The sequence below is a fragment of the Hyperolius riggenbachi genome, chromosome 6 (genome assembly GCF_040937935.1).
Source record: "Hyperolius riggenbachi isolate aHypRig1 chromosome 6, aHypRig1.pri, whole genome shotgun sequence".
Classification (NCBI taxonomy): Eukaryota; Metazoa; Chordata; class Amphibia; order Anura; family Hyperoliidae; genus Hyperolius; species Hyperolius riggenbachi.
This window is the reverse complement of record NC_090651.1, coordinates 281367386-281392973: the sequence shown is the minus strand read 5'-3', so window position 1 is coordinate 281392973 and position 25588 is coordinate 281367386. Positions and strand designations below refer to the sequence as shown.

The 25588-nt window shown below is 48.7% G+C and overlaps 1 protein-coding gene across 7 annotated transcripts in view; it reads right to left on the bottom strand.

Moving 5' to 3' along the window:
• LOC137522765 (uncharacterized) overlaps positions 1 to 25588 on the bottom strand; it is a 116480-nt gene that overhangs the window by 39314 nt on the left and 51578 nt on the right. For all 7 annotated transcript variants that reach the window (XM_068242822.1, XM_068242821.1, XM_068242826.1 and 4 more), the window contains one exon: positions 21975 to 22112. In XM_068242822.1, coding sequence (XP_068098923.1) covers positions 21975 to 22112 — 138 coding nt within the window. The remainder of the gene's footprint in view (positions 1 to 21974; positions 22113 to 25588) is intronic.

Genomic DNA, 25588 nt, shown 5'->3' with positions numbered 1-25588 from the left:
TGCATCCAACTACCTGTTGTGTTGAGTGAACACACCTCACTGCATCTAAGTACCTTTACTGTTCAGTGAACCCAGCTCACTGCATCTTACTACCTGTTGTGTTCAGTGAACCCAGCTCACTGCATCTTACTACCTGTTGAGTTCAGTGAACCCACCTCACTGCATCTAAGTACCTTTACTGTTCAGTGAACCCAGCTCACTGCATCTCACTACCTGTTGTGTTCAGTGAACCCAGCTCACTGAATCTTACTACCTGTTGTGTTCAGTGAACCCACCTCACTGCATCTAAGTACCTTTACTGTTCAGTGAACCCAGCTCACTGCATCTTACTACCTGTTGTGTTGAGTGAACCCACCTCACTGCATCTAAGTACCTTTAATGTTCAGTGAACCCAGCTCACTGCATCCAACTACCTGTTGTGTTGAGTGAACCCACCTCACTGCATATACCCCGAGATGGACAAAATGGACAAACCAGGTAGAGGAAGAGGTAGAGGCAGACCCAGAGGAAGGCCACCAGGCACCGGCAGGTCTGTGCGAGGTGGTGTTGCTGCGATTTAATGCGGACCTTGCCCAAAATACAGTGCTCAGAAGAAGGCACGTGCCATCACTTCCCAAGATCAGGACGTGCTTGACTATTTAACACAGAACACCTCATCTCCCGCAGCCACCGGCGCTACAACAAGCACCACATCCACTGCATTTGACACTTCGCAGGAGTTATTTGGTGGCGGTGGTGAAATCACTGATTCCCAGCCACTACTGCAACAACAAGAAGAAGGCGCAGGTACACCACCTCATACATCTGAGTTAGGTGGCGATAGGATGGACGTAACATGTGAGGAGGGGGATGATGAAGCACCTGAAGTTGGTGCAGTTGAGGAGGTGTCTGAGGAAACCGAAGCTGGCCAGGAGGATTATGATGACCATTATACGGATACCACATATGTTCCCGGTAGAGGAGATGACCAGGGGGACAGTTCAGAGGGGGAGTCAGAGAGGAGTAGGAGGAGACGACTCCATGATAGAAGCAGAGGGAGCTCGTCCTCCGAAACAGCTGCGGGCAGTGTCCGGCGCCATGTATCGCCAGCTATGGCCAGCCAGCCAACATGCCCTTCAATGTCAGCTGCTGATGCCACCGTAGCGCCATCACCCCAGGGGGGCTCAGCGGTTTAGAAATTTTTTAACATGTGTGTCTCAGATCGGAGCAAAGCCATCTGTTGTCTCTGCCAGCAAAAATTGAGCCGTGGAAAGGCCAACTCTCACGTAGGGACAAGTGCCTTACGAAGGCACCTGGAGAGAAGGCACAAACAGCTATGGCAAGAACACCTGAGGAAAAGCAGCACCCCTCAAAAGACAAGCCACCCTCCTTCTCCTCTTCCTCCTTCAGGTGCATCGTCTTCATCCACTTTCTCCCTTGCACCTTCACAGCCACCCTCCTCCACACCTTCAGCGGTTCCTTCTCCTCTGCCCACAGCAGTACCCAGCTGTCCATGAAGGAAGTATTTGAGCATAAGAAGCAAATGTCTGCCAGTCACCCTCTTGCCTGGCGTCTGACAGCTGGCGTGGCGGAACTATTAGCTCGCCAGCTATTACCATACAAGCTGGTGGAGTCGGAGGCTTTCAGTAAGTTTGTGGCCATTGGTACACCGCAGTGGAAGATACCAGGCTGCAATTATTTTTCACAAAAGGCCATACCCAAACTGTACCGTGCAGTTGAGAGGCAAGTGGTGTCATCTCTGGCACACAGCGTTGGGTCAAGGGTCCACCTGACCATGGATGCCCGGTCTGCCAAACACGGGCAGGGCCACTACATTACATACACAGCCCATTGGGCCAACCTGGTGACCGATGGCAGCAAGCAGGGAGTACATGGCTGTGCAGCGGACCGACTTGTCACACCTCCACGGCATGCAGGCAGGCCTCCAGCCACCTCCTCTTCACCTGCTACCACCGCTTCGCTGTCGTCATCCTCCTCCTCCTCCTTGGTTGGTGCCGTGATCTCCTCTCCAGCTACACAGCCCCAGCACCCCAGGGCCTATGCTGCATGCCAGGTACGACGGTGTCACGCAGTGTTAGATATGTCTTGCCTGAAAGCGGAGAGTCCCACTGGAGCAGCTCTCCTGGCTGCTCTTAACAAACAGGTGGAGCAATGGCTGACCCCGCACAAGCTTGAGATTGGCAACGTGGTGTGTGACAACAGCAGCAATCTCATTGCTGCATTGAATTTGGGAAAGCTGACACATGTACCCTGCATGGCACATGTGCTGATTCTGGTCGTGCAAGATTTGTGTCCAAGTACCCAGGCTTAGAGGACGTCCTGAAGCAGGCCAGGAAGTTGTGTGCGCATTTCATGTGCTCTTACAAGGCCATGGCACGCTTTGCGGACATTCAGCGTAGAAACAACTTGCCGATGAGACGCCTCATTTGCGATAGCCCGACTCGCTGGAATTCCACCCTGCTGATGTTCTCTCGCCTGCTAGACCAGGAGAAAGCTGTCACCCAGTACCTGTATAATTACAGTACAAGGACACAATCTGGGAGGATGGGGATGTTGTGGCCCAACAACTGGACACTGATGCGAAATGCATGCAGGGTCATGGAGCCCTTTGAGGAGGTGACCAAACTGGTGAGTCGCAATGAGGGCACCATCAGCAACTTGATCCCCTACGCCTACTTCCTGGAGCGTGCCATGCGTAGATACAGCTGTGGAGGAGCATGAACGAGAACAGTTACGGCAGCAGGAGTCGTGGGAGCGATTTACATCCAAACCCGATGTTTCCACAACACCTGCGGCAGCACAGAGGGGGGAGGAGGAGGAAGAAGAGGAGTCGTGTGGGGAAGGAGAGGAGTCAGACTCTGATAATGGTGATGAGGAAGGTGTTTCTGTAGAGGAGGAAGAGGTGGCGGAAAAAGAACAACCGCGGCAGCCGTCACAGGGGGCTTCTGCTGCTCCACGTTCCCGTGGTATTGTTCGTGGCTGGGGGGAGGAAGAGGAGTTGTGTCCCGTCACTGAGGAAGAGCAAGAGGAGATGGAGAGTACGTCTGCATCCAGCTTTGTGCAGATGTCCTCTTTCATGTTGTCCAGCCTGTTGAGGGACCCCCGTATCAAAAAACTCAAGGCGAATGACCTGTATTAAATGGTTACGCTACAAGACCCTCGGTACAGGCACAAGGTGGTGGACCTGTTACCAACTCAACAGAAGGCCGAAAGGATGCAGCACTTGCAGAACAAGCTGTTGATGATGCTTTACAATGCGTTTAAGGGTGATGTGGCTGCACAACGCAATCAAGGTACCACTGGCAGTAACCCTCCTCCTCCCAAGTCCACGCAGGCAAGGACAGGACGCTCCAGCGATCTCAGGGTGATGTCGGACATGCGGACGTTCTTTAGTCCAACTCCTCACCATAGTCATTCCGGATCCACCCTCCACCAATGCCTGGACCGGCAGGTAGCCGACTACCTGGCCTTGAGTGTGGATGTAGACACTGCAAAAAGCGACGATGAACCCTTGGACTACTGGTTGCGCAGGCTTGACCTGTGGCCAGAGCTGTCCCAATTTGCCATACAACTTCTCTCTTGCCCTGCCGCAAGCGTCCTGTCAGAAAGGACCTTCAGTGCAGCTGGAGGCATAGTTACTGAGAAGAGAAGTCGCCTAAGTCACGACAGTGTTCAGTACCTGACCTTTATCAAAATGAATGAGGAATGGATCACGGAGGGCTACTGCACGACCGATGACTAAGTCAGTCCCCACACACAGCATCTCTGCCTGCAGGCCGCTTGCCTTCTCCGCCACCACCAACAGGGTCCAGGACTCTAGGCAGATTCCTGAATTTTCAAGGCCGCTGCTAGCAGTGGCCGCTACACTAATTTTTCTGGTACGTGTACATGCCTGGCTAATTTTTCTGGCTGCACTGCGGGCGGCTGCAACAAAAAAACAAAAGGCATGTACACAGGGCCGGCCTTAGGTTTCACAGCACCCTGAGCGTAACCAGATTTTGGTGCCCCCCCCCCACATTCATCCTCTTCGCGTGTGAACGCACCACACACATACATTAATGGGGGGGGGGGGGGATCTGTTGCCTAAATACACTAAAAGGGGATCTGCGACTGCAAGACTAGTAGCCTAAGTCTATATACACTAAAGGGGGGATCTGTCTACATATACAAGACTAGTAGCCTATATACACTAAGGGGGGATCTGCCAGATTCCCCCTTTAGTGTATATAGGCTTAGGCTACTAGTCTTGCAGTCACAGATCCCCTTTTAGTGTATTTAGGCAGCAGATCCCCCCCATTAGTGTATATAGCAGCATAAGCACATTCCCCCTTTAGCGTAGGGAGGTTGGGGAGCCTTACTTCTTGCTGGTCAGTCTTCTCTCCTTACTGTCTGCAGAGCAGTCTGCAGACTTAGTGCCAGTGTAGGTGCCAGGATTCTGGGAGCAGGACTCGTCGTCACTCAGGACATTGTCACAAGGCTGAGTGGCACACGTGCTGCACGCTTCTCTGCAGCAGCCTGAGGCTCAGCGTGCCTCTGTCCATCCTGATTCCTGACATATAGCTATAAGTCCCCCCAGTATAGGTAGCCAGGCATAGGTGACCCAGTAAAGGTAGCCAGCTATAGATCCCCCCCAGTATAGGTTAGCCAGTATACTTGCCCCAGTATAGGTTAGATAGGCATTTGTCCCAGCTATAGATTAGATGGGTAGCTGCCCCCAGTGTATAGGTTAGATAGGTAGCTGTCCCCAGTATAGATTAGATAGGTAGCTGCCCCCAGTATAGATTAGATAGGTAGCTGCCCCCAGTATAATTAGATAGGTAGCTGCCCCCAGTATAGATTAGATAGGTAACTGCCCCCAGTATAGATTAGATAAGTAGATGCCCCCAGTATAGATTAGATAGGTAGCTGCCCCCAGTGTATAGGTTAGATAGGTAGCTGCCCCCAGTGTATAGGTTAGATAGGTAGCTGCCCCCAGTATAGATTAGATAGGAAGCTGCCCCCAGTATAGATTAGATAGGTAGCTGCCCCCAGTATAGATTAGATAGGTAGCTGCCCCCAGTATAGATTAGATAGGTAGCTGCCCCCAGTATAATTAGATAGGTAGCTGCCCCCAGTATAGATTAGATAGGTAACTGCCCCCAGTATAGATTAGATAAGTAGATGCCCCCAGTATAGATTAGATAGGTAGCTGCCGCCAGTATAGATTAGATAGGTAGCTGCTCCCAGTATAGATTAGATAGGTAGGTGCCCCCAGTATAGGTTAGATAGGTAGCTGCCCCCAGTATAGATTAGATAGGTAGCTGCCCCCAGTATAGATTAGATTGGTAGCTGCCCCCAGTATAGATTAGATAGGTAGCTGCCCCCAGTATAGGTTAGATAGGTAGCTGCCCACAGTATACTTTAGATAGGTAGTTGCCCCCAATACAGGTTAGATAGGTAACAGCCCCCAGTATAGGTTAGATAGGTAGCTGCCCCCACTATAGGTTAGATAGGTAGCTGCTCCTAGTGTAGGTTAGATAGGTAGCTTCCCCCAGCGTAGGTTAGATAGGTAGGTGCCCCCAGTATAGATTAGATAGGTAGCTGCCCCCCAGTATAGGTTAGATAGGTAGGTGCCCCCAGTATTGGCTAGATAGGTAGCTGCCCCAGTATAGATTAGATAGGTAGGTGCCCCCCAGTATAGGTTAGATAGGTAGGTGCCCCCAGTATAGATTATATAGGTAGCTGCCTCCCTAGTATAGGTTAGATAGGTAGGTGCCCCCAGTATAGATTAGATAGGTAGGCGCCCCCAGTATAGATTGGATAGATAGGTGCCCCCCAGGATAGGTTAGATAGGTAGGTGCCCCCCCCAGGATAGGTTAGATAGATAGCTGCCCCCCAGTATAGATTAGATAGATAGGTGCCCCCAGTATTGGCTAGATAGGTAGCTGCCCCCAGTATAAATTAGATAGATAGGTGCCCCCCAGGATAGGTTAGATAGGTAGCTGCCCCCAGTATAGATTAGATAGATAAGTGCCCCCCAGGATAGGTTAGATAGGTAGGTGCCCCCCAGGATAGGTTGGATAGGTAGCTGCCCCAGTATAGGTTAGGTAGGTGCCCCCCATGATGGAGGGGGGAGTCGCAGCCGCGGGGAGGGCAGCCCGACCTCTCCCTCCCTTCCTCTCCGGGCCACCCTCCGTGCTCCCCCCCTCAGACTGCAGAGAGAACAACTCACCTCCCTGGTTCCGATCGCCGGCGCCTCTCACTTGCCACTGGTCTCCTCTTCTACTGTACATAGTTACTGATACACACTAAACTTCCTGTTAAGCAGGAAGTTTAGTGTGTATCCGTGACTATATATAAGAGGAGACCAGCAGCAAGTGAGAGGCGCCGGCGATCGGAACCGGGGAGGTGAGTTGTTCTCTCTGCTGCAATCTGAGGGGAGAGCACGGAGGGTGGCCCGGAGAGGAAGGGAGGGAGAGGTCGGGCTGCCCTCCCCGCGGCTGCGGCTCCCCCCTCCCTCACGGTGGCCGCACGGGCATGTTTGCCCCCATGCCCCATCACCCACAACAGCAGCACCAGGGGGCGGGCGGAGCGAGACGGACCAGCCGGGGCCACAGCTTCGGTATTAAAAACACATGCGGCCAGGCGGCAGGAGCGCCCCCTGGAAGCCGGCGCCCTGAGCGATCGCACTAGTCGCTCAGGTCAAAGGCCGGCCCTGCATGTACATGTGTACATCCCCCTTCGTGATCATTACCTTGCCGCGGTGAAGGGGCTTGCACATCACAATGAAGCAATGACCGCCGGCTATTTGAGTGTCTCGGGTGGGGGTGGCACACAAAAGATAATTAGGTCGTTGCTTCATTGTGGTCAGAGCAAATTTGATCAGCTGGACAGTTACTGTTGTTCTATCATTGAGCTACCACAGCCCGGCGACCATATGGGCTTGAAAAACGCCACGGGCTACACTCTGGCCACGGTTTGCGGTGTGTTACACAGTGAGTTTGGTGTGTCAGTGTGAAGCAGAACTCTAATTACACTCCCTGATTGATGTATACCCATGCAAGATGTTTGAAAGAACTTTAGGCCTGCAATTTAGCATTCAATGTGATTTCTGCCCTTAAAACGCTGCTTTGCGTCCAATCCAGATTTTTCCCTGGGACTTTGTTCATGTATCCCACTCCGCCATGCCCCCCTCCAGGTGGTAGACCCCTTGAAACATCTTTTCCATCACTTTTGTGGCCAGCATAATTTTTTCTATTTTTCAAAGTTCACCTCGCCATTGAAGTCTATTGCGGTTCGCGAACTTTTACGCGAACCGAACCTTCCACGAAGGTTCGCGAACGGGGTTCGCGAACAGAAAATCGGAGGTTCGCGACATCTCTAATCTTTTGTCTCTTGCCATCACAAATCTTTCTCATATCGAAATTAATTTACCCAATATAACAGCAGTGCACAACATGCTGGTTGATGTGGATATAGAGCTAGCTGAGGACATAAAGTGGATCAAGGAATAAATAGTGGCAGTGTTACGCTTGGTGGTATATCCTCCATGGTCAGCACACAATGCGGATTCTGACGTGAAGGAGGTACACACGCTAGCACAAGGAACCAGGATATCCCCAGTTTAGTGGAGGAGAGGACTGACTCCAACAGGAGATGTGGCGCACAGAGCAGGTGTAGATCCGAAAAGCCACAAACAATCCTTCCACTGTAGTGGCTCAGCACAAGGTAGCGCTGAGCGCATAAACCAGAACTCAGGAGATCAGGACAGGTAACAGAATGAACGTTTGCTTAACAAGTCACTGCTTAAGTGACAACAAATGTCCAAAACAAGACAGACTGGAATGAGGCAGCCAATGCAATTGCAGTGGTGGCGTGCCTCACAAGGACAGGTCAGAATAGTCGGGAAATAGAGTCAAAGAAGGCAGACGTAATCCACACAAATATACAATTGGTATGATTTCCTAGCGTATTACGGTTACAGCTATCAATGAACTACAAACGACTAACTGACATATGTATATACCGGCGATAAACCGATATATGACATAAGCAAGGAACACTAACACTAACACTGGACACTAACACTAACACTAACACTGGAGCAGAACTAGGAACAGGACTGAACTAGCTAAGCACGGGTGATCACGATACGCGCAACCTACCAAAACGTGCTGGAAACGAACTGACTGAACACAGAATATAAACAATTCGAGTATGTATATATCAGCGACACTGATGTATTAACGTAACACGAATACCAAGAAAATAACAAACATGCTAGTATGCGTATATATTGGCGATGAACCGATATATGACGCAAGACAAGCAAAGTAACAACTTCTGATAACAAGAGCAAAACTAGGAGGACTCGCTGACCCCTTCGCAGGAGTCAGCGCAGTCCACACGGACTAGGAACGAGGTGGGGGCCGGACAGAGTAACAGACAGAATCTGAGACTATGATAGCCCATGGAACACTGCAGGAAGCAGTCCTTTATACTGAGGTCATCCAATGGGAGCAGACATGCAGATTCCCACACAGGTGAATGGTAATCAATCACAGGCTGACAGCAGGAAAGGGCAGACAATGATATGCAGCCTGCAAGAAAGGGATTGCAGATCCATTGCAACAGACAATGTTTGTTTCACAAAAGCATATTAATCTGTCATTAACTTCAGAGCGACTGCAGATGGAATCAACGCTCAGTGTAAGAGCACGCAAAACTATGCGAGCAAATTCACGCAAAGAAATCAAAAACTGCTTGTCTTCAGTAAAACTGCAGCCATCAGTACATGCTACAGAAATGATCATAACAGGCAGCTTAGGAACCTAAATCCTATGTTGCCAAAATGATTACATCTGTGGTTCTGGATGCGTTGGCACAGGATCTTATTATCGCCAGGGCTCACCGTCTTCCTAAACCAACTTTTCTTTCCTAAAGAAGAGGACAACGTCTTCCACCCTTTAGAAATACATATCTCTGTATGCAGACCTGTCCCAGATGACCGAAAAGGTTCAGTACATCATGGCTGTGCTCAAGAGCAAAACAAAATTGCGTATAAGTAGGGGTTTCCAACTAAATTGTTGATCAGCAGGAACGATTCTACCTTTATTGTTAAAACTCTTTAGGACAAACTGGACATACTCCTAAACTGGAACATTCCACCAATTGATCCTGCCTCTTTACACAATTCAAGCATGTCAAGGAAGGACTCCCAAGTTTCCATGGATGGAATGGCCATCTGAGAACACAGCTCAACCCTTGCCACTGAGATCTTAACAATAGTGGTACTTGCTTAAAAATTGTGGAATATGTGCTATAGTGGTACTTGCTCAGAAAGTTTTGTTTATTTATGCTTTACCAGAGTTTGTGCATACATATCAATTTATGTTATTAATTCAGCATATGGTTGTTTCGTATATATATCGAGCCTCCACCTCCACAGAAACATAGATGTATGCTAGCTAATAGCTATGATTGGATGGCAAATTTGGAAGATTACAGTGTTTTTAGAAAAGATTGATCAAATAAAAAAGTAGGGGAGTGTGGGGGTCTGTATATTTGTTAAAACTGCCTTATATCCAGTTTGGTGGAAGACATGGCTGAGAACTGTGACAGGGGGGAATCTGTATGGGTAAGTGTTCATGCTGGAAATAAGAGTATCCAAATGCTTACTGGGGTTTACTCAGAAGCAAAAAAAAAAAAAAAGTGTAGAAGTAGGGTTTGCTGACGAAATGGTTGATTAGTAGGAATAGTTTTACTTTTATTGTTAAAACTCATCAGGACGAACTGGACTTGATCCTAAACTGGAACATTCCACAAATTGATCCTACTTCTTTACACAATTCAGACAAATCAGGGAAGGACTCCCAAGGCTCCATGGAATGGCCGTCTGGAAACACAGCTCAAACCTTGCCACGAGATCTTAACATTAGTGGTACTTGCTGCAAATTTTTTAAAATTACCAATGAAAACTGTCAGGGCTGCCCGTTGTCCCCCATCATTTTTGTCCTTCTTCTTAAGCCACTTGCCCTCTTCTTTTAGTTTTCTCTGAAGAGTAGCAACAAGGGGGTCTCAAAACAACTCCCAAATGACCTGAAGATAAAGATTGTTCACCATCATGGTGTAGGGCAGGGCTGCCCAATAGGTCGATCGCGATCTACCGGTAGATCGCGACCGCCTCCTTGGTAGATCGCGGCCTCTTGGCCGCGTCTCGTTAATGTTTGTTGCGGCCAGCAGCTCGTGTTTAGCTGCTGGCCGCTGGCCAATAAGGATGCATGCAGGGGAGGAGAGAGGCGGCGCGTCCGCTGCGTCATGGCTGGGGGCGGCGGCGGGCAGCCTGTGTAATGTGCGTGTGTAACGTGCCCGGCGCCGCCCCCAGCCATGACGTAGCGGCCGCGCCGCCTCTCTCTTCGCCGCCGCTTCTCTCCTACATCCCATTGGCCTGCCAGAGTCTCTCCTTGCCGCCTCTTCTCCTCTGCCTGCAGGTACATATACCTGGCTAACCTACACTGGGGGCCCTATACCTGGCTAACCTACACTGGGGGGCCCTATACCTGGCTAACCTACACTGGGGGGCCCTATACCTGGCTAACCTACACTGGGGGGCCCTATACCTGGCTAACCTACACTGGGGGGCCCTATACCTGGCTAACCTACACTGGGGGGCCCTATACCTGGCTAACCTACACTGGGGGGCCCTATACCTGGCTAACCTACACTGGGGGGCCCTATACCTGGCTAACCTACACTGGGGGGGCCCTATACCTGGCTAACCTACACTGGGGGGGCCCTATACCTGGCTAACCTACACTGGGGGGCCCTATACCTGGCTAACCTACACTGGGGGGCCCTATACCTGGCTAACCTACACTGGGGGGCCCTATACCTGGCTAACCTACACTGGGGGCCCCTATACTTGGCTAACCTACACTGGGGGCCCCTATACCTGGCTAACCTACACTGAGGGCCCATATACCTGGCACACCTACACTGAGGGCCCATATACCTGGCAAACCTACACTGAGGGCCCATATACCTGGCAAACCTACACTGAGGGCCCATATACCTGGCAAACCTACACTGAGGGCCCATATACCTGGCAAACCTACACTGAGGGCCCATATACCTGGCAAACCTACACTGAGGGCTCATATACCTGGCAAACCTACACTGAGGGCCCATATACCTGGCTAACCTACACTGAGGGCCCATATACCTGGCTAACCTACACTGAGGGCACGCAACCTATGCTGCAGGCACATATACCTGGCTAACCTACGCGGGGGGGGGGGGTGGCGTGCTTAGCATTTGAGACGTTGGTAGATCTCCTGGCCTCGGCAAATTTAAAAGTAGCTCGCGAGCCGAAAAAGTGTGGGCACCCCTGGTGTAGGGGAAGGATACAGAAAGTGGTCTCAGAGATTTCAGTTGTCTGTTTTCACAGTTAGGAACATATTGAGGAAATGGAAGACCACAGGCTAAGTTCAAGTTAACCACGTGAGGACCGCAGTGTTAATCCTCCCTAAAGACCAGGCCTTTTTTTTGCTAATTGGCCACTGCAGCTTTAAGGCCAAGCTGCAGGGCTGCACAACACAGCACACAAATGCCCCCCCCCCTTTTCTCCCCACCAACAGAGCTCTCTGTTGGTGGGGTCTGATCGCCCCCCTGTGTTTATTTTTTTAATAAATATTTATGCTATGTTTTTTTCTTTATCTTTTGCTATTTTCTTCCTTTATTTATTTTTAAAATCCTCTCCCTCCCCCCAGCCGGCCAATCCTAGCAATCGTCTGTCATAGGCTTCTGTCCTCCAGAGCTGATCGCAGTGCTGTACTATAGGTAAAGACAGCGGTTTCGCCGTCTAACAATCTCCCGAGCGGCAATCGCCACTCGGAGACTGAAGAGGGGGTAGAGCTCCACCCCCCGAGTAGGAGATGCGCGCGCGCACCGTGCGCGCGATCTCCTGCAAACTGCAGCCCCAGGACTTGACGCCAATTGGTGTTAGGCATGGGCGTTAGCCATGGACGGGGAGCGGTCTCTAGGTAGTTAAGGCTCGAAGTGGCAGACCAAGAAAAATCTCAGATAAACAGAAGTGACGAATGGTGAAAAAAGTCAGCCCACACACGAGCACCAAAGACCTACAACATCATCTTGCTGCAGATGGAGTCACTGTGCATCGCACTTTACACAAGGAAATGCAGTATGCGAGAGTGATGCAGAGGAAGCCGCTTGAGGTATGCTAAAGCACATTTGGACAAGGTGCTGTGGACTGATGAAACTAAAATTGAGTTATTTGGGCATAACAAGGGGCGTTATGCATGGAGGAAAAACAACACAGCATTCCAAGAAAAACATCTGCTACCTACAGTAAAAAATGGTGGTGGTTCCATCATGCTGTGGGGCTTTGTGGCCAGTGCCCGGACTGGGAATCTTGTCAAAGTTGAGGGACGCATTGATTTCACTCAGTATCAGCAGATTCTGGAGACCAATGTGCAGGAATCAGTGACAAAGCTGAAGCGGTGCCGGGACTGGATCTTTCAATTAGACAACGACCCTAAACACTGCTCAAAATCCACTAAGGCATTAATGCAGAGGAACAAGTACAACGTTCTGGAATGGCCATCTCAGTCCCCAGACGTGAATATAATTAAAAATCTGTGGTATGATTTAAAGAGAGCTTTCCATGCTCGGAAGCCATCAAACCTAAATGAACTAGAGATGTTTTGAAAGAGGAATGATGCAAAATACCTTCAACCAGAATCCAGACTCTCATTGGAACCTACAGGAAGCATTTAGAGGCTGTAATTTCTGCAAAAGGAAGATCTACTAAATATTGTTTTCATTTATTTTTTTGTGGTGCCTAAATGTATGCACCTGCCTAATTTTGTTTAAACAATTATTGCACACTTTCTGTAAATCCAATAAACTTCATTTCACTTCTCAAATATCACTGTGTGTCTCCTATATGATACATTTAACTGACATTTTTTATCGTAACAACCAACGATTTATATAGGAAAATCATGACGATTAACAAGGTTGCCTATACTTTCGCCTGCCACTGTATCTAGCTCTTCCTGGCAATATAAGTTTGGGCTTTTTGTCGATGATATAGCCTTAAGCTTATCTACACCAGCTACTTCTTTACTAGCAGTAGAGAAGAAATCGCCTCCTTTTCATTAGTTTCTTAGGAGCTGAATGAAAGTAAGTCTATGTAGATGCCTTTGAATTTCACAACTTAACAGATACTGGCTTTAAAGAGTAACTCCTCATTGTTATGGACTAACTAATCTATAAAATATTTAGGAATAGCAACATAATTCAGAAACAAAACCTAAGTAGTGATGAGCAGAAATTACGCCTCTTCATAATTACGCATCATAATTCGCATTTACGCATGGTAAGAGATAATAAAGCTCAACATGCAATAGTTAATCAATAAACCACAGTAGTGTGCAGAAAATATCCCTAAATTAAACATACAAAATGGGGGAGAGAGAAAGTGGATCCAATGAAAACCAGACCACAACAGCAATATGCAAAATTACAAAAAGAGCTTTATTGGGTATACAAAAAAGTGCATTGTATTGTCTTTATGGTTGATAAACCAAATACAAATTATTATTAAAAAATAAATTTGTATTATTGTTTCCACCAGATATCCAGATTGCAATAAATACCTTATAGAAATTGTAACACGCCATCAGTTCTTTGGCAAAGCGTAAAGCACTCTAGTCTTCAATCTCAAGCCATTTGTTACTATTGTGAAATAGTTTTTATTGTTGTACGTAGTTGCTTTATGGATGGTGTTAAACAAAATTGATTTTGTATATTTGAATGTTACAACTAGTGTTGGGCGAACAGTGTTCGCCACTGTTCGGGTTCTGCAGAACATCACCCTGTTCGGGTGATGTTCGAGTTCGGCCGAACACCTGACGGTGCTCGGCCAAACCGTTCGGCCACATGGCCGAACTAAGAGCGCATGGCCGAACGTTCCCCGAACGTTCGGCTAGCGCTGTGATTGGCCGAACGGGTCACGTGGTTCGGGCCCGAACGCGCTCTGATTGGCCGAACGGTCACGTGGTTCGGGTAAATAAATACCCGAACCACGTCATATCTCCGCCATTTGTCTGTGGGTTTAGCTTTGGGTAGGCAGGCAGGGTAGTTCGCTCTCCAGCCACGCTAGCCAGGGTCCCCCCCAGTCATTGTGTGTCGCTGCTGGGAACAGTAGTACACCGCTCGCTCAGCCACACTGTATATAGCATTGTTTACTGCCACTGTGTACCTCGCTCAGCCACGCTATATATATAGCATTGTGTTTTCTGACACTCTGTGTACACGGCTTAGCCTGACTAATATAGCATTGTGTGTACTGCCACTGTGCACCTCGCTCAGCCACGCTATATATAGCATTGTGTGTACTGCCACTGTGCACCTCGCTCAGCCACGCTATATATAGCATTGTGTGTACTGCCACTGTGCACCTCGCTCAGCCACGCTATATATATAGCATTGTGTTTTCTGACACTCTGTGTACACGGCTTAGCCTGACTAATATAGCATTGTGTGTACTGCCACTGTGCACCTCGCTCAGCCACGCTATATATAGCATTGTGTGTACTGCCACTGTGCACCTCGCTCAGCCACGCTATATATAGCATTGTGTGTACTGCCACTGTGCACCTTGCTCAGCCACGCTATATATAGCATTGTGTGTACTGCCACTGTGCCCCTCGCTCAGCCACGCTATATATATAGCATTGTGTTTTCTGACACTCTGTGTACACGGCTTAGCCTGACTAATATAGCATTGTGTGTACTGCCACTGTGCACCTCGCTCAGCCATGCTATATATAGCATTGTGTGTACTGCCACTGTGCACCTCGCTCAGCCACGCTATATATATAGCATTGTGTTTTCTGACACTCTGTGTACACGGCTTAGCCTGACTAATATAGCATTGTGTGTACTGCCACTGTGCACCTCGCTTAGCCACGCTATATATAGCATTGTGTGTACTGCCACTGTGCACCTCGCTCAGCCACGCTATATATAGCATTGTGTGTACTGCCACTGTGCACCTCGCTCAGCCACGCTATATATAGCATTGTGTGTACTGCCACTGTGCACCTCGCTCAGCCACGCTATATATATAGCATTGTGTTTTCTGACACTCTGTGTACACGGCTTAGCCTGACTAACATAGCATTGTGTGTACTGCCACTGTGCACCTCGCTCAGCCACGCTATATATAGCATTGTGTGTACTGCCACTGTGCACCTCGCTCAGCCACGCTATATATATAGCATTGTGTTTTCTGACACTCTGTGTACACGGCTTAGCCTGACTAATATAGCATTGTGTGTACTGCCACTGTGCACCTCGCTTAGCCACGCTATATATAGCATTGTGTGTACTGCCACTGTGCACCTCGCTCAGCCACGCTATATATAGCATTGTGTGTACTGCCACTGTGCACCTCGCTCAGCCACGCTATATATAGCATTGTGTGTACTGCCACTGTGCACCTCGCTCAGCCACGCTATATATATAGCATTGTGTTTTCTGACACTCTGTGTACACGGCTTAGCCTGACTAATATAGCATTGTGTGTACTGCCACTGTGCACCTCGCTCAGCCACGCTATATATAGCATTGTGTGTACTGCCACTGTGCACCTCGCTCAGCCACGCTATATATATAGCATTGTGTTTTCTGACACTCTGTGTACACGGCTTAGCCTGACTAATATAGCATTGTGTGTACTGCCACTGTGCACCTCGCTCAGCCACGCTATATATAGCATTGTGTGTACTGCCACTGTGCACCTCGCTCAGCCACGCTATATATAGCATTGTGTGTACTGCCACTGTGCACCTCGCTCAGCCACGCTATATATAGCATTGTGTGTACTGCCACTGTGCACCTCGCTCAGCCACGCTATATACATAGCATTGTGTTTTCTGACACTCTGTGTACACGGCTTAGCCTGACTAATATAGCATTGTGTGTACTGCCACTGTGCACCTCGCTCAGCCACGCTATATATAGCATTGTGTGTACTGCCACTGTGCACCTCGCTCAGCCACGCTATATATAGCATTGTGTGTACTGCCACTGTGCACCTCGCTCAGCCACGCTATATATAGCATTGTGTTTACTGCCACTCTGTGTACACCGCTCAGCCAGACTATATACCGTTGTTTACTGACACTCTGTGTACACCGCTCAGCCAGACTATATACCATTGTTTACTGACACTCTGTGTACACGGCTTAGCCTGACTAATATAGCATTGTGTGTACTGCCACTGTGCACCTCGCTCAGCCACGCTATATATAGCATTGTGTTTTCTGACACTCTGTGTACACGGCTTAGCCAGACTATATAGCATTGTGTGTACTGCCACTCTGTGTACACCGCTCAGCCAGACTATATAGCATTGTGTTTACTTCCACTCTGTGTCTGCTGGGCCTGGGAACAGTAGTACACCGCTCACCCGCCACTGTATAGCATTGTGCTCTGTGTCGCTGCTGGGAATAGTGGTACTGTATAGCATTTCTGTACTGCCACTGTACTGCTGCCAGTCAGCGTGTACTGTAAGGATAAGTGAAATGAGGAAGAAATCCGGTGAAAGAGGAAGGGGCAAGGGAAGAGGTGTTTCCCCTGACGGTTCACGTACAGGCCACAGGGGAGCACCCAAGAAAACCCACTCAATACCGCCCATGTTGTCCAGGACAACAACCCTCACAAATCCAAAAGAACAGGACCAGATAATTACTTGGATGACCTCTCAAGCGTCCAGCAGTGGGTTAAGCAGCACCAGCACATCACGCACGAGGTCCGAGTCCTCAGCCAGTTACAAGGAGCCAGTGGGCACAAAGCTGACACAACCGGCAGCGACACCACGCACACAACTGCCAGATAACCAGTCCTATGAATTACCTCAGGACACAATGGGGTATTCGCAGGAGCTATTCCCAGCCCAACAAACTTCCACCTATGAAAGGTCAATGGAGGAACAGCCAGAAATGTTGTGCCCGGATTCACAACCATTAACTGTGGGAAATGCACCGCGCACTGAAATACAAGGCGAGTCCGAGGAGGACTCGGAAACCCAAATCCCAGAGCAAGTTGGGCAGGAGGGGTTGCAATTGCAGGAGGTCGGCCGACAAGATCTGGAAGACGACGTTGGAGTGAGCTGCGCAGAGGTTGTTCTGGGGAGCTCTACTCCACGGCGGCGGCCCCCCACAATGACATATGACGAGTTTGAGGAGATGGAAGAGGAGGGTATGGACAGTGTGGACAGAGACCCAGATTTTATTTGTGAACGAGAACATCGCCGTCGTAGCAGCAGCACAGATGAGTCTGTTGAAGAACCCACTGCTGCACGAGTTCGCCTTGTGCCACAAGGTAGGCGGCGCGCAATTTCAGGCACCACAAGCGTGGAAGTTAGAGTGAGAGGCAAAAGAGGAGGAAACAGAAATCGCCAGCAAGGAGGCAGGTGCTCCAAAGTCTGGGCTTTCTTTGAAGACTGCACTGAGGATGTTACCATGGCGATTTGCAAGGTGTGCAAGACTCGCCTGAGCAGGGGGAAAAGTATTAACAACCTCTCCACCACCAGCATGAGCCGCCACATGCTATCCAAACATCCCACTCTGTGGGCAAACGCGGCAGGACAGGGTACCAGCAGCACTGCCTCCCTTGGGTTCACCAGACTCACCACCAGACCCGCCTCAGCAGCAGCAGTAGCCCAGCCATTGCGTGGTTCACAACATTCACAAACATCAGACGACGCTGACACTGTCACTTTCCGGAGTAGTGCTCTTGAGGTCTCCCAGTGTTCATCAAACACAACAACCAACAGCCCTTCCGTGTGCAGCGCTACGGTTCAGTTGTCTGTGTCGGAGATGTTTGAGCGCAAGAGGAAATTGCCAGCAAATGACCCCCGGGCCGTGGCAGTAACAGCCAGCATAGCCAAGCTTCTGGCCTGCGAAATGCTGCCATATCGAGTGGTGGAGACAAACAGCTTCAAGGGCATGATGTCAGTGGCCATCCCACGTTACGTGGTTCCCAGCCGCTACCACTTTGCGCGCTCTGCAGTGCCTGAGTTGCATGAGCACGTGGTCAGCAAAATAACCCGAAGCTTGAAGAATGCCGTTGCCTGCAAGGTTCACCTCACCACTGACACTTGGACGAGTGCGTTCGGCCAGGGTCGATACATCTCCCTTACCGCGCACTGGGTGAACCTTGTGGAGCCTGGCAGCGATTCCTCACCTGCTACGGCGCGGGTGTTGCCCACGCTGCAAACAGCTGCACCGCCGTCCCTCCCACTGGATAACAACAGCAGCACCTACCTCTCTGACTCCTTCTCCTCCAACGCATCTCAAAGCTGTACCTCATCCGGAAACGCTAACCCAGCAGCAGTAGGATCGTGGAAGCAGTGCAGCACAGCTGTTGGCATGCGTCAGCAAGCGTTGCTGAAGCTGATCTGCCTTGGGGATAAGCAGCACACAGGGGAGGAAATTTGGAAGGGAATAAAGGAACAGACGGATTTGTGGCTGGCACCGCTGGACTTGAAACCGGGCATGGTTGTGTGTGATAATGGGAGTAATCTTATTCGCGCTTTAAGGTTGGCTAAGCTGACACACATCCCTTGCCTGGCGCACGTGATGAACCTAGTAGTTCAGCGGTTCCTGAGGACATACCCAGGCGTGGCCGATCTTCTGTTGAAGGTGCGTCGAGTGGCCAAATATTGTAGAAATTCCAGTACTGCTTCGGGGGCACTCGCCAAGATGCAGGAGCGCTTCAATCTCCCCCACCATCGCTTGCTGTGTGATGTCCCTACGCGCTGGAATTCTACGCTGCACATGCTAGCCCGCTTTTGCGAGCAGAAGAGTGCAGTGGTCCAGTACATGACGGCGCAGTACCGAGGCGCATCCGGCCAGCTGCCAAGCTTCTGTGGATCCGATTGGGCCAACATGTTGGACCTCTGCCAAGTCCTCCAAAATTTTGAGCAATCCACGTTGCTTGTGAGCAGTGACAACTCTTCAGTCAGCATTACCATACCACTGCTGTGTTTACTGAAGAGGTCGATGTTGAAAATCAAGGAAACAGCTGTCATGATGCAACTGGGGGAATCTGAAGGAGAAAACGATCAGCGTGATGGTACCAACATCAGGCCATCCGCCTCAGGGAACGCTGGCCCCAGCAGCTATGACGAAGAAGAGGAGGAGGAACAGCTGGAGTTGGAGCAGGAATTTCATGCCACCACTGACGAGGGCCAGAGCGGTGCACGTTGGACTTCCACAATTCAACGCGAATGGTCAGCAGAAGCAGACCAGGAGGAAGGTGACGACTATGATGCATCACAACAACTATCACAACGCTCACAAGAGGATGATGAGGATTCTGGTAGGACTCTGGCACACATGGCTCAATTCATGCTAGACTGCATTGAACGTGACCCACGCATTGTGCGCATTCTGGACAACACCAATTACTGGGTTTATACCCTTCTGGATCCACGGTACAAACACAATGTTCCAAAACTGCTTGAAGAAAGAGTCAGACAGGTCAAAATGGAAGAATACCAGCAGGCCCTTGTGGAGACTTTAGAGAGGAGATTGACATCCTCCCCCTCCTCTAGCCAGTTGTACGCAGACAGACTGACTCCCGCAAACCCAGGACGACCAGGAGGGCAGCAAACAACGCAAGCCGCAGCTAGTGCCCAAAAGGGAATGGTATCGGCAGTGTCCTTGGAGTGGGAAAATTTTCTGACACCCATGCAGCAGCAACCCACTGAACAGCAAGCGTGCAGATCCACCTCCAACACCGATCGCCTGGAGAAGATGGTCAAGGACTACATGTCAGATGACGTAGCTGTGTCGAACAATCCATCTGCACCCTTCAACTATTGGGTATCGAAGCTAGACACCTGGCACGAACTGGCAATGTACGCAATAGAGGTGCTGGCTTGCCCGGCAGCCAGCGTTATGTCGGAACGCTGTTTCAGTGCTGCCGGAGGCATCCTCACAGATCGGCGTATCCGCCTCTCCACAGAAAATGCAGACCGTCTGACTCAAATTAAAATGAATCAATCCTGGATTGGAAATGACTACGCAACACTCCAGGACCCCAACCAAGTAACATGACCAATGAACATCTGGGATGGTGTAGCGTTTCCGGTCCCTGTTTATTGAACCTCTCATCTGTATTACATTTATGACTGCATGGCGGCAAAAAGCATTGCTGCTATATCCGCACGCTTCTTGCCCTCATGCAAGGCCTGGGTTGTTGTGTCTTACAAAGCGTGGCCTTCTCCTCCTGCGCCTCCTCCTGTTCCATCACATCTGCTGCTGCTGGGTTAGCGTTGCCGCGTGGTCCCTGTTTATTGAACCACTTATCTTTATTACATTTATGACTGCATGGCGGTACAAAGCATGCTATCCGCACGCTTCTTGCCCTCATGCAAGGCCTGGGTTGTTGTGTCTCACAAAGCGTGGCCTTCTCCTCCTGCGCCTCCTCCTGTTCCATCACGTCTGCTGCTGCTGGGTTAGCGTTGCCGCGTGGTCCCTGTTTATTGAACCACTTATCTTTATTACATTTATGACTGCATGGCGGTACAAAGCATGCTATCCGCACGCTTCTTGCCCTCATGCAAGGCCTGGGTTGTTGTGTCTCACAAAGCGTGGCCTTCTCCTCCTGCGCCTCCTCCTGTTCCATCACGTCTGCTGCTGCTGGGTTAGCGTTGCCGCGTGGTCCCTGTTTATTGAACCACTTATCTTTATTACATTTATGACTGCATGGCGGTACAAAGCATGCTATCCGCACGCTTCTTGCCCTCATGCAAGGCCTGGGTTGTTGTGTCTCACAAAGCGTGGCCTTCTCCTCCTGCGCCTCCTCCTGTTCCATCACGTCTGCTGCTGCTGGGTTATCGTTGCCGCGTGGTCCCTGTTTATTGAACCACTTATCTTTTTTACATTTATGACTGCATGGCGGTACAAAGCATGCTATCCGCACGCTTCTTGCCCTCATGCAAGGCCTGGGTTGTTGTGTCTCACAAAGCGTGGCCTTCTCCTCCTGCGCCTCCTCCTGTTCCATCACGTCTGCTGCTGCTGGGTTAGCGTTGCCGCGTGGTCCCTGTTTATTGAACCACTTATCTTTATTACATTTATGACTGCATGGCGGTACAAAGCATGCTATCCGCACGCTTCTTGTCCTCATGCAAGGCCTGGGTTGTTGTGTCTCACAAAGCGTGGCCTTCTCCTCCTGCGCCTCCTCCTGTTCCATCACGTGTGCTGCTGCTGGGTTAGCGTTACCGGTCCCTTTTCCTGGAACCTCTTATATGTATTACATTTATGACTGCATGCCGACAAAAAACATGTTACCTGTGCAAAGAAAACAGACATTTCCCGCATTTAAAAGACAGTTTTCCCTTTGAAACTTTAAAATCGATTTTCTCAAAAACTATAAGCTCTTTTTGCTAAAAAAAATTTTCCTCTTGTACCCACTCCCAAGGTGCACATACCCTGTAAATTTGGGGTATGTAGCATGTAAGGAGGCTTTACAAACCACAAAAGTTCGGGTCCCCATTGACTTCCATTATGTTCGGAGTTCGGGTCGAACACCCGAACATCGCGGCCATGTTCGGCCTGTTCGGCCCGAACCCGAACATCTAGATGTTCGCCCAACACTAGTTACAACTGACCAGGAGCTTTTGTCTGCTTTTTGCTATACGGTGAATATTGACTATTTTAACTGTGGATAGTTTTTTGTTCTTTTTTTTTTTGTTTATTTATTTTCTGTAAAAAGTAACATAGGGTTTTGCCTTGAAGAAGTAGAGATTTCTGTACATAACATCATTTTGCTTAAAAAATATGGAGAACACTGTCTAACTAATACATCTGCATCAGCAGTGCTTTAGTGAACAGTTCTGAAATATATAATGTGGAGTAAAATTCATATATTACCTGATGTAATAACTCTGATCTTACCTTTGATGGATTATTAGTTAATGCTTCAATAACCACATCTGGCAGAATCTCATCGAGCATGATCTCAGCCACTAGGGATTCCACAAACTCCCAGGCAAAATGTTGTTTTTCTATAAAATATCTATATAAACCATCCTCCTGAGAATGATAAAGAAGCATAAAGTAGTTTAAACAGCTGAAATGCACTTCTGTGAATATTACTTACTTTTTCATTTTGAAGTTTTATAAATTTTGATACTAAACTCCAGGAAAGGGGGAAAAATGCCAAGATAAATAATGCATAATTTTATTTTATAGTTTATGTCATAAATAAAAGGTATTTTCGAGGAGTACATTCAAGAAGGGAGCCACGGTAATGTTGGCACCAGAGAAACCCTGTAGAAGAATATCTGTGAAATTACAGCTATCCCAATGCGTTATACTGACCGTAAAATATTGGTAAAAATTGTTAATATTTTACTAATACCTAGTCTAACCCTGTTCTCACACGAACCCTCCTTCTACCAATGGCTAACCCTAACCAAGCCCATTACCGCAAAATTTGCTGATATTTATGCCTAACCCTAACCTACTCTTACAGGAGCCCTATAATGCTGGCTGTGATGCAGGCTATGAAGTGTACACTGAATAAACTATAATTGAGGTCAGATCGTCAACTGAGGTCATACACGAAGTCAGAGATATGCGGTACACAGGGATTGAGGCAAAGCAAGGTCAATAACAGACTAGGATCATACACTGGTAATCAGATGGCTAAAGTACAGTAGGCTAAGACAGGTGTAAAAACTTTATACAGGCCAAAGTCATACACATAGGTCAGATGTCAGTCGTATTGGAAGGATCAAACAGGAGCGAAGTCAGGGACAGGCCGAGTCATACACAGATATCAGATGGCAGTAATACAGAGGGGCTAGGCAGATTTGAGGTCAAGAGGCAGGCAAAGGTCGATACACAGAACAATATACAATATTACAATAATACAATACTGACTGACTAGAGTACATATATATCGAGCTGATGCGCAATATATGAAATGTAGCTCTCTGAAACTTTAACTGGACAAAGTAGTAAAGCAAGGTCCAGTGCTCAGAGAACTGAAAGCTATAGCGGACAGCGAATAACTGAATGCCTAGCACAGACCAAGCCCCCAGGAAAATCAGACCAATCAGCAACATCCCTGCAGCAAGTGTCAGCTGACCGCAGGAATCAGCTGACACACTTCAGACACGCCTCCTTAACCTATAAAGGCAGTTCTGAGCTTTGCGCGTGTTCCTAGAGAGACTGCCAGAAACAACATATTGACCCACATCTACAGGGGAGCCGGGGATGCGAACATGCTGGCTCACGTCTACAGGGGAGCCGGGGATGCGACTGACCGAAGAGGAAGTTTCCTCCAGCTGCTCAGAGCAGCCTCCAGAGTCAACACCAGGTAAGTTTGTTACATTACCCCCCCTCCCCCCTCGAGGGGTGGATTCCAGGCACTCCCTACCTGGCTTATCAGGATGTTGACAATGGAATTCCTGAATTAATTCATCAGCATGGACTTGCCATGCAGGAACCCAGCTTCTCTCCCTTGGGCCATAACCTTTCCAATCTACCAAGAATTGTAGAGAATTACGGAACTTTTCGAGAATCCAAAATTCTTTCTATCTCATACTCAGGTTCCCCATCAACCACAATTGGTGGAGGGGGATCAGAGGAAGAAACATTGGCTGCTGGTTTCAATAAAGATACATGGAAAGATCTTACTCCTCTCATAGACTGAGGTAAAGTCACCAGATATACAACATCATTAATTCTTTTATCAATGGGGTAAGGACCAATGTATTTGGGACTCAACTTGACAGATGGTTGTCAGAGAGGAATGTTGTGGGTAGATACCTACACCAGATCCCCAGATGTAAACTCATACTCAGAAGAACGATGATGGTCAGCATGAATTTTTTTGTCGGGCGACTGCTTTTTCTAGGTTTTCTCTGACCTGCAGCCAGACTGACTGCATATGGGAGATCCATTCTTCCAGGACTGGGTAGGAAGACTGGGCACTGGAAAATGAGGTAAACTTAGGAGTCCAACCAGTAACCACTTGAAATGGTGACTGTTTGGTGGAAGAACTGGGAAGGTTATTATTGAACGCAAATTTGACGAATGGTAAAAATTGAAGCCAGGTCTCCTTACAGTCAGACACAAAACACCTGAGATACTGCTCCAGGGATTGGTTTGTTCTCTCCGTCTGACCGTTGGTCTCGGGATGAAAACCCGAGGAAAACGACAAGGAGATCCCCAAACGAGAACAAAATGACCACCAGAACTGGGAGACGAACTGAACTCCCCTATCAGACACAATATTCTCTGAAATACCATGCAGACGGAAGACATGTTAAATGAATAATTCTGCCAGTTCCTTAGCAGAAGGCAATTTACACAGGGGAACAAAATGGGCCATCTTACTGAACCTGTCCACGATCACCCAAATCACACTTTTTCCACTGGAAGAAGGCAAATCCACCACAAAATCCAAAGAAATATGAGTCCATGGAACCTGAGGAATGGGCAATGGCATCAAACTCCCTCTAGGAGCTTTCCTAGAGACTTTACTTCTGGCACAAATGCTGCATGCCTCAACATAGGCCTTACAGTCCTTTCTCACAGTTGGCCACCAAACATGACGTGTTAGTAAATCCAAGGTTTTGGTCTCACCCGGATGACCTGCCAGTTTGGTGTCATGAAATTGCTGAAGCACCTGTAAACGAAGGTGAATTGGTACAAAGTATACATTTGAAGGCTTTTCAGGTGGACAGTTTTCCTGAAATGAGGTTAGTAATTCAGACAAGTCAGGAGCTTCTTGAGTGTCTGTGGCCGTGACCACACAGTGTCTAGGTATAATGGACACAGGAACCTTAGGTTGCGCAACCTCGAAATAAAAACATCTGGACAAAGCATCGGCCTTCACATTTTTACATTCTGGTTTATAGGTAATGGAGAAATTGAAACGTGAGAAGAACAATGCCCACCGTGCCTGTCTGGGATTGAGTCTCTTAGCCTTTTCCACATACTCTAAGTTTTTGTGATCGGTGTACACGGTGACAGGATGTTCAGCCCCCTCTAACCAATATCTTCATTCCTCAAATGCCATCTTAACTGCCAGAAGTTCCCTGTTCAGTATATCATAATTGCACTCTGCTGATGAAAACTTTTCAGAGAAGAAAGCAGAAGGATGCAACCTTTCAGGATGACCCGAGTACTGCAAAAGAACTGCCCCTACTCCTACCTCTGAGTCATCAACTTCCACACAGAAGGGCAATAACACATCAGGATGTGTCAAAATGGGCAGGAGCAAAATGCTGTCTTCAGTGTGGCAAAAGGCTTCACAGGCTGACAAGGGTAACTTGGAAGGATCAGCTCCCTTTTTAGTCAGAGACTAATTGGTAAGTTGGCCCGAACACCAATGGATGAGTGGATTGTGCATCTGCAACCAGGAAAGACCCAGAATCAAGGGACTAGAAGGCATTCTGAGAGTGAAGAACTGCAGTTTTTCAAAATGCAGAACTCCAATCTGCAGAGAAATTTTAGGAGTAATGGCAATGGGCTGGCCACCCTGAATAGGAGAATCG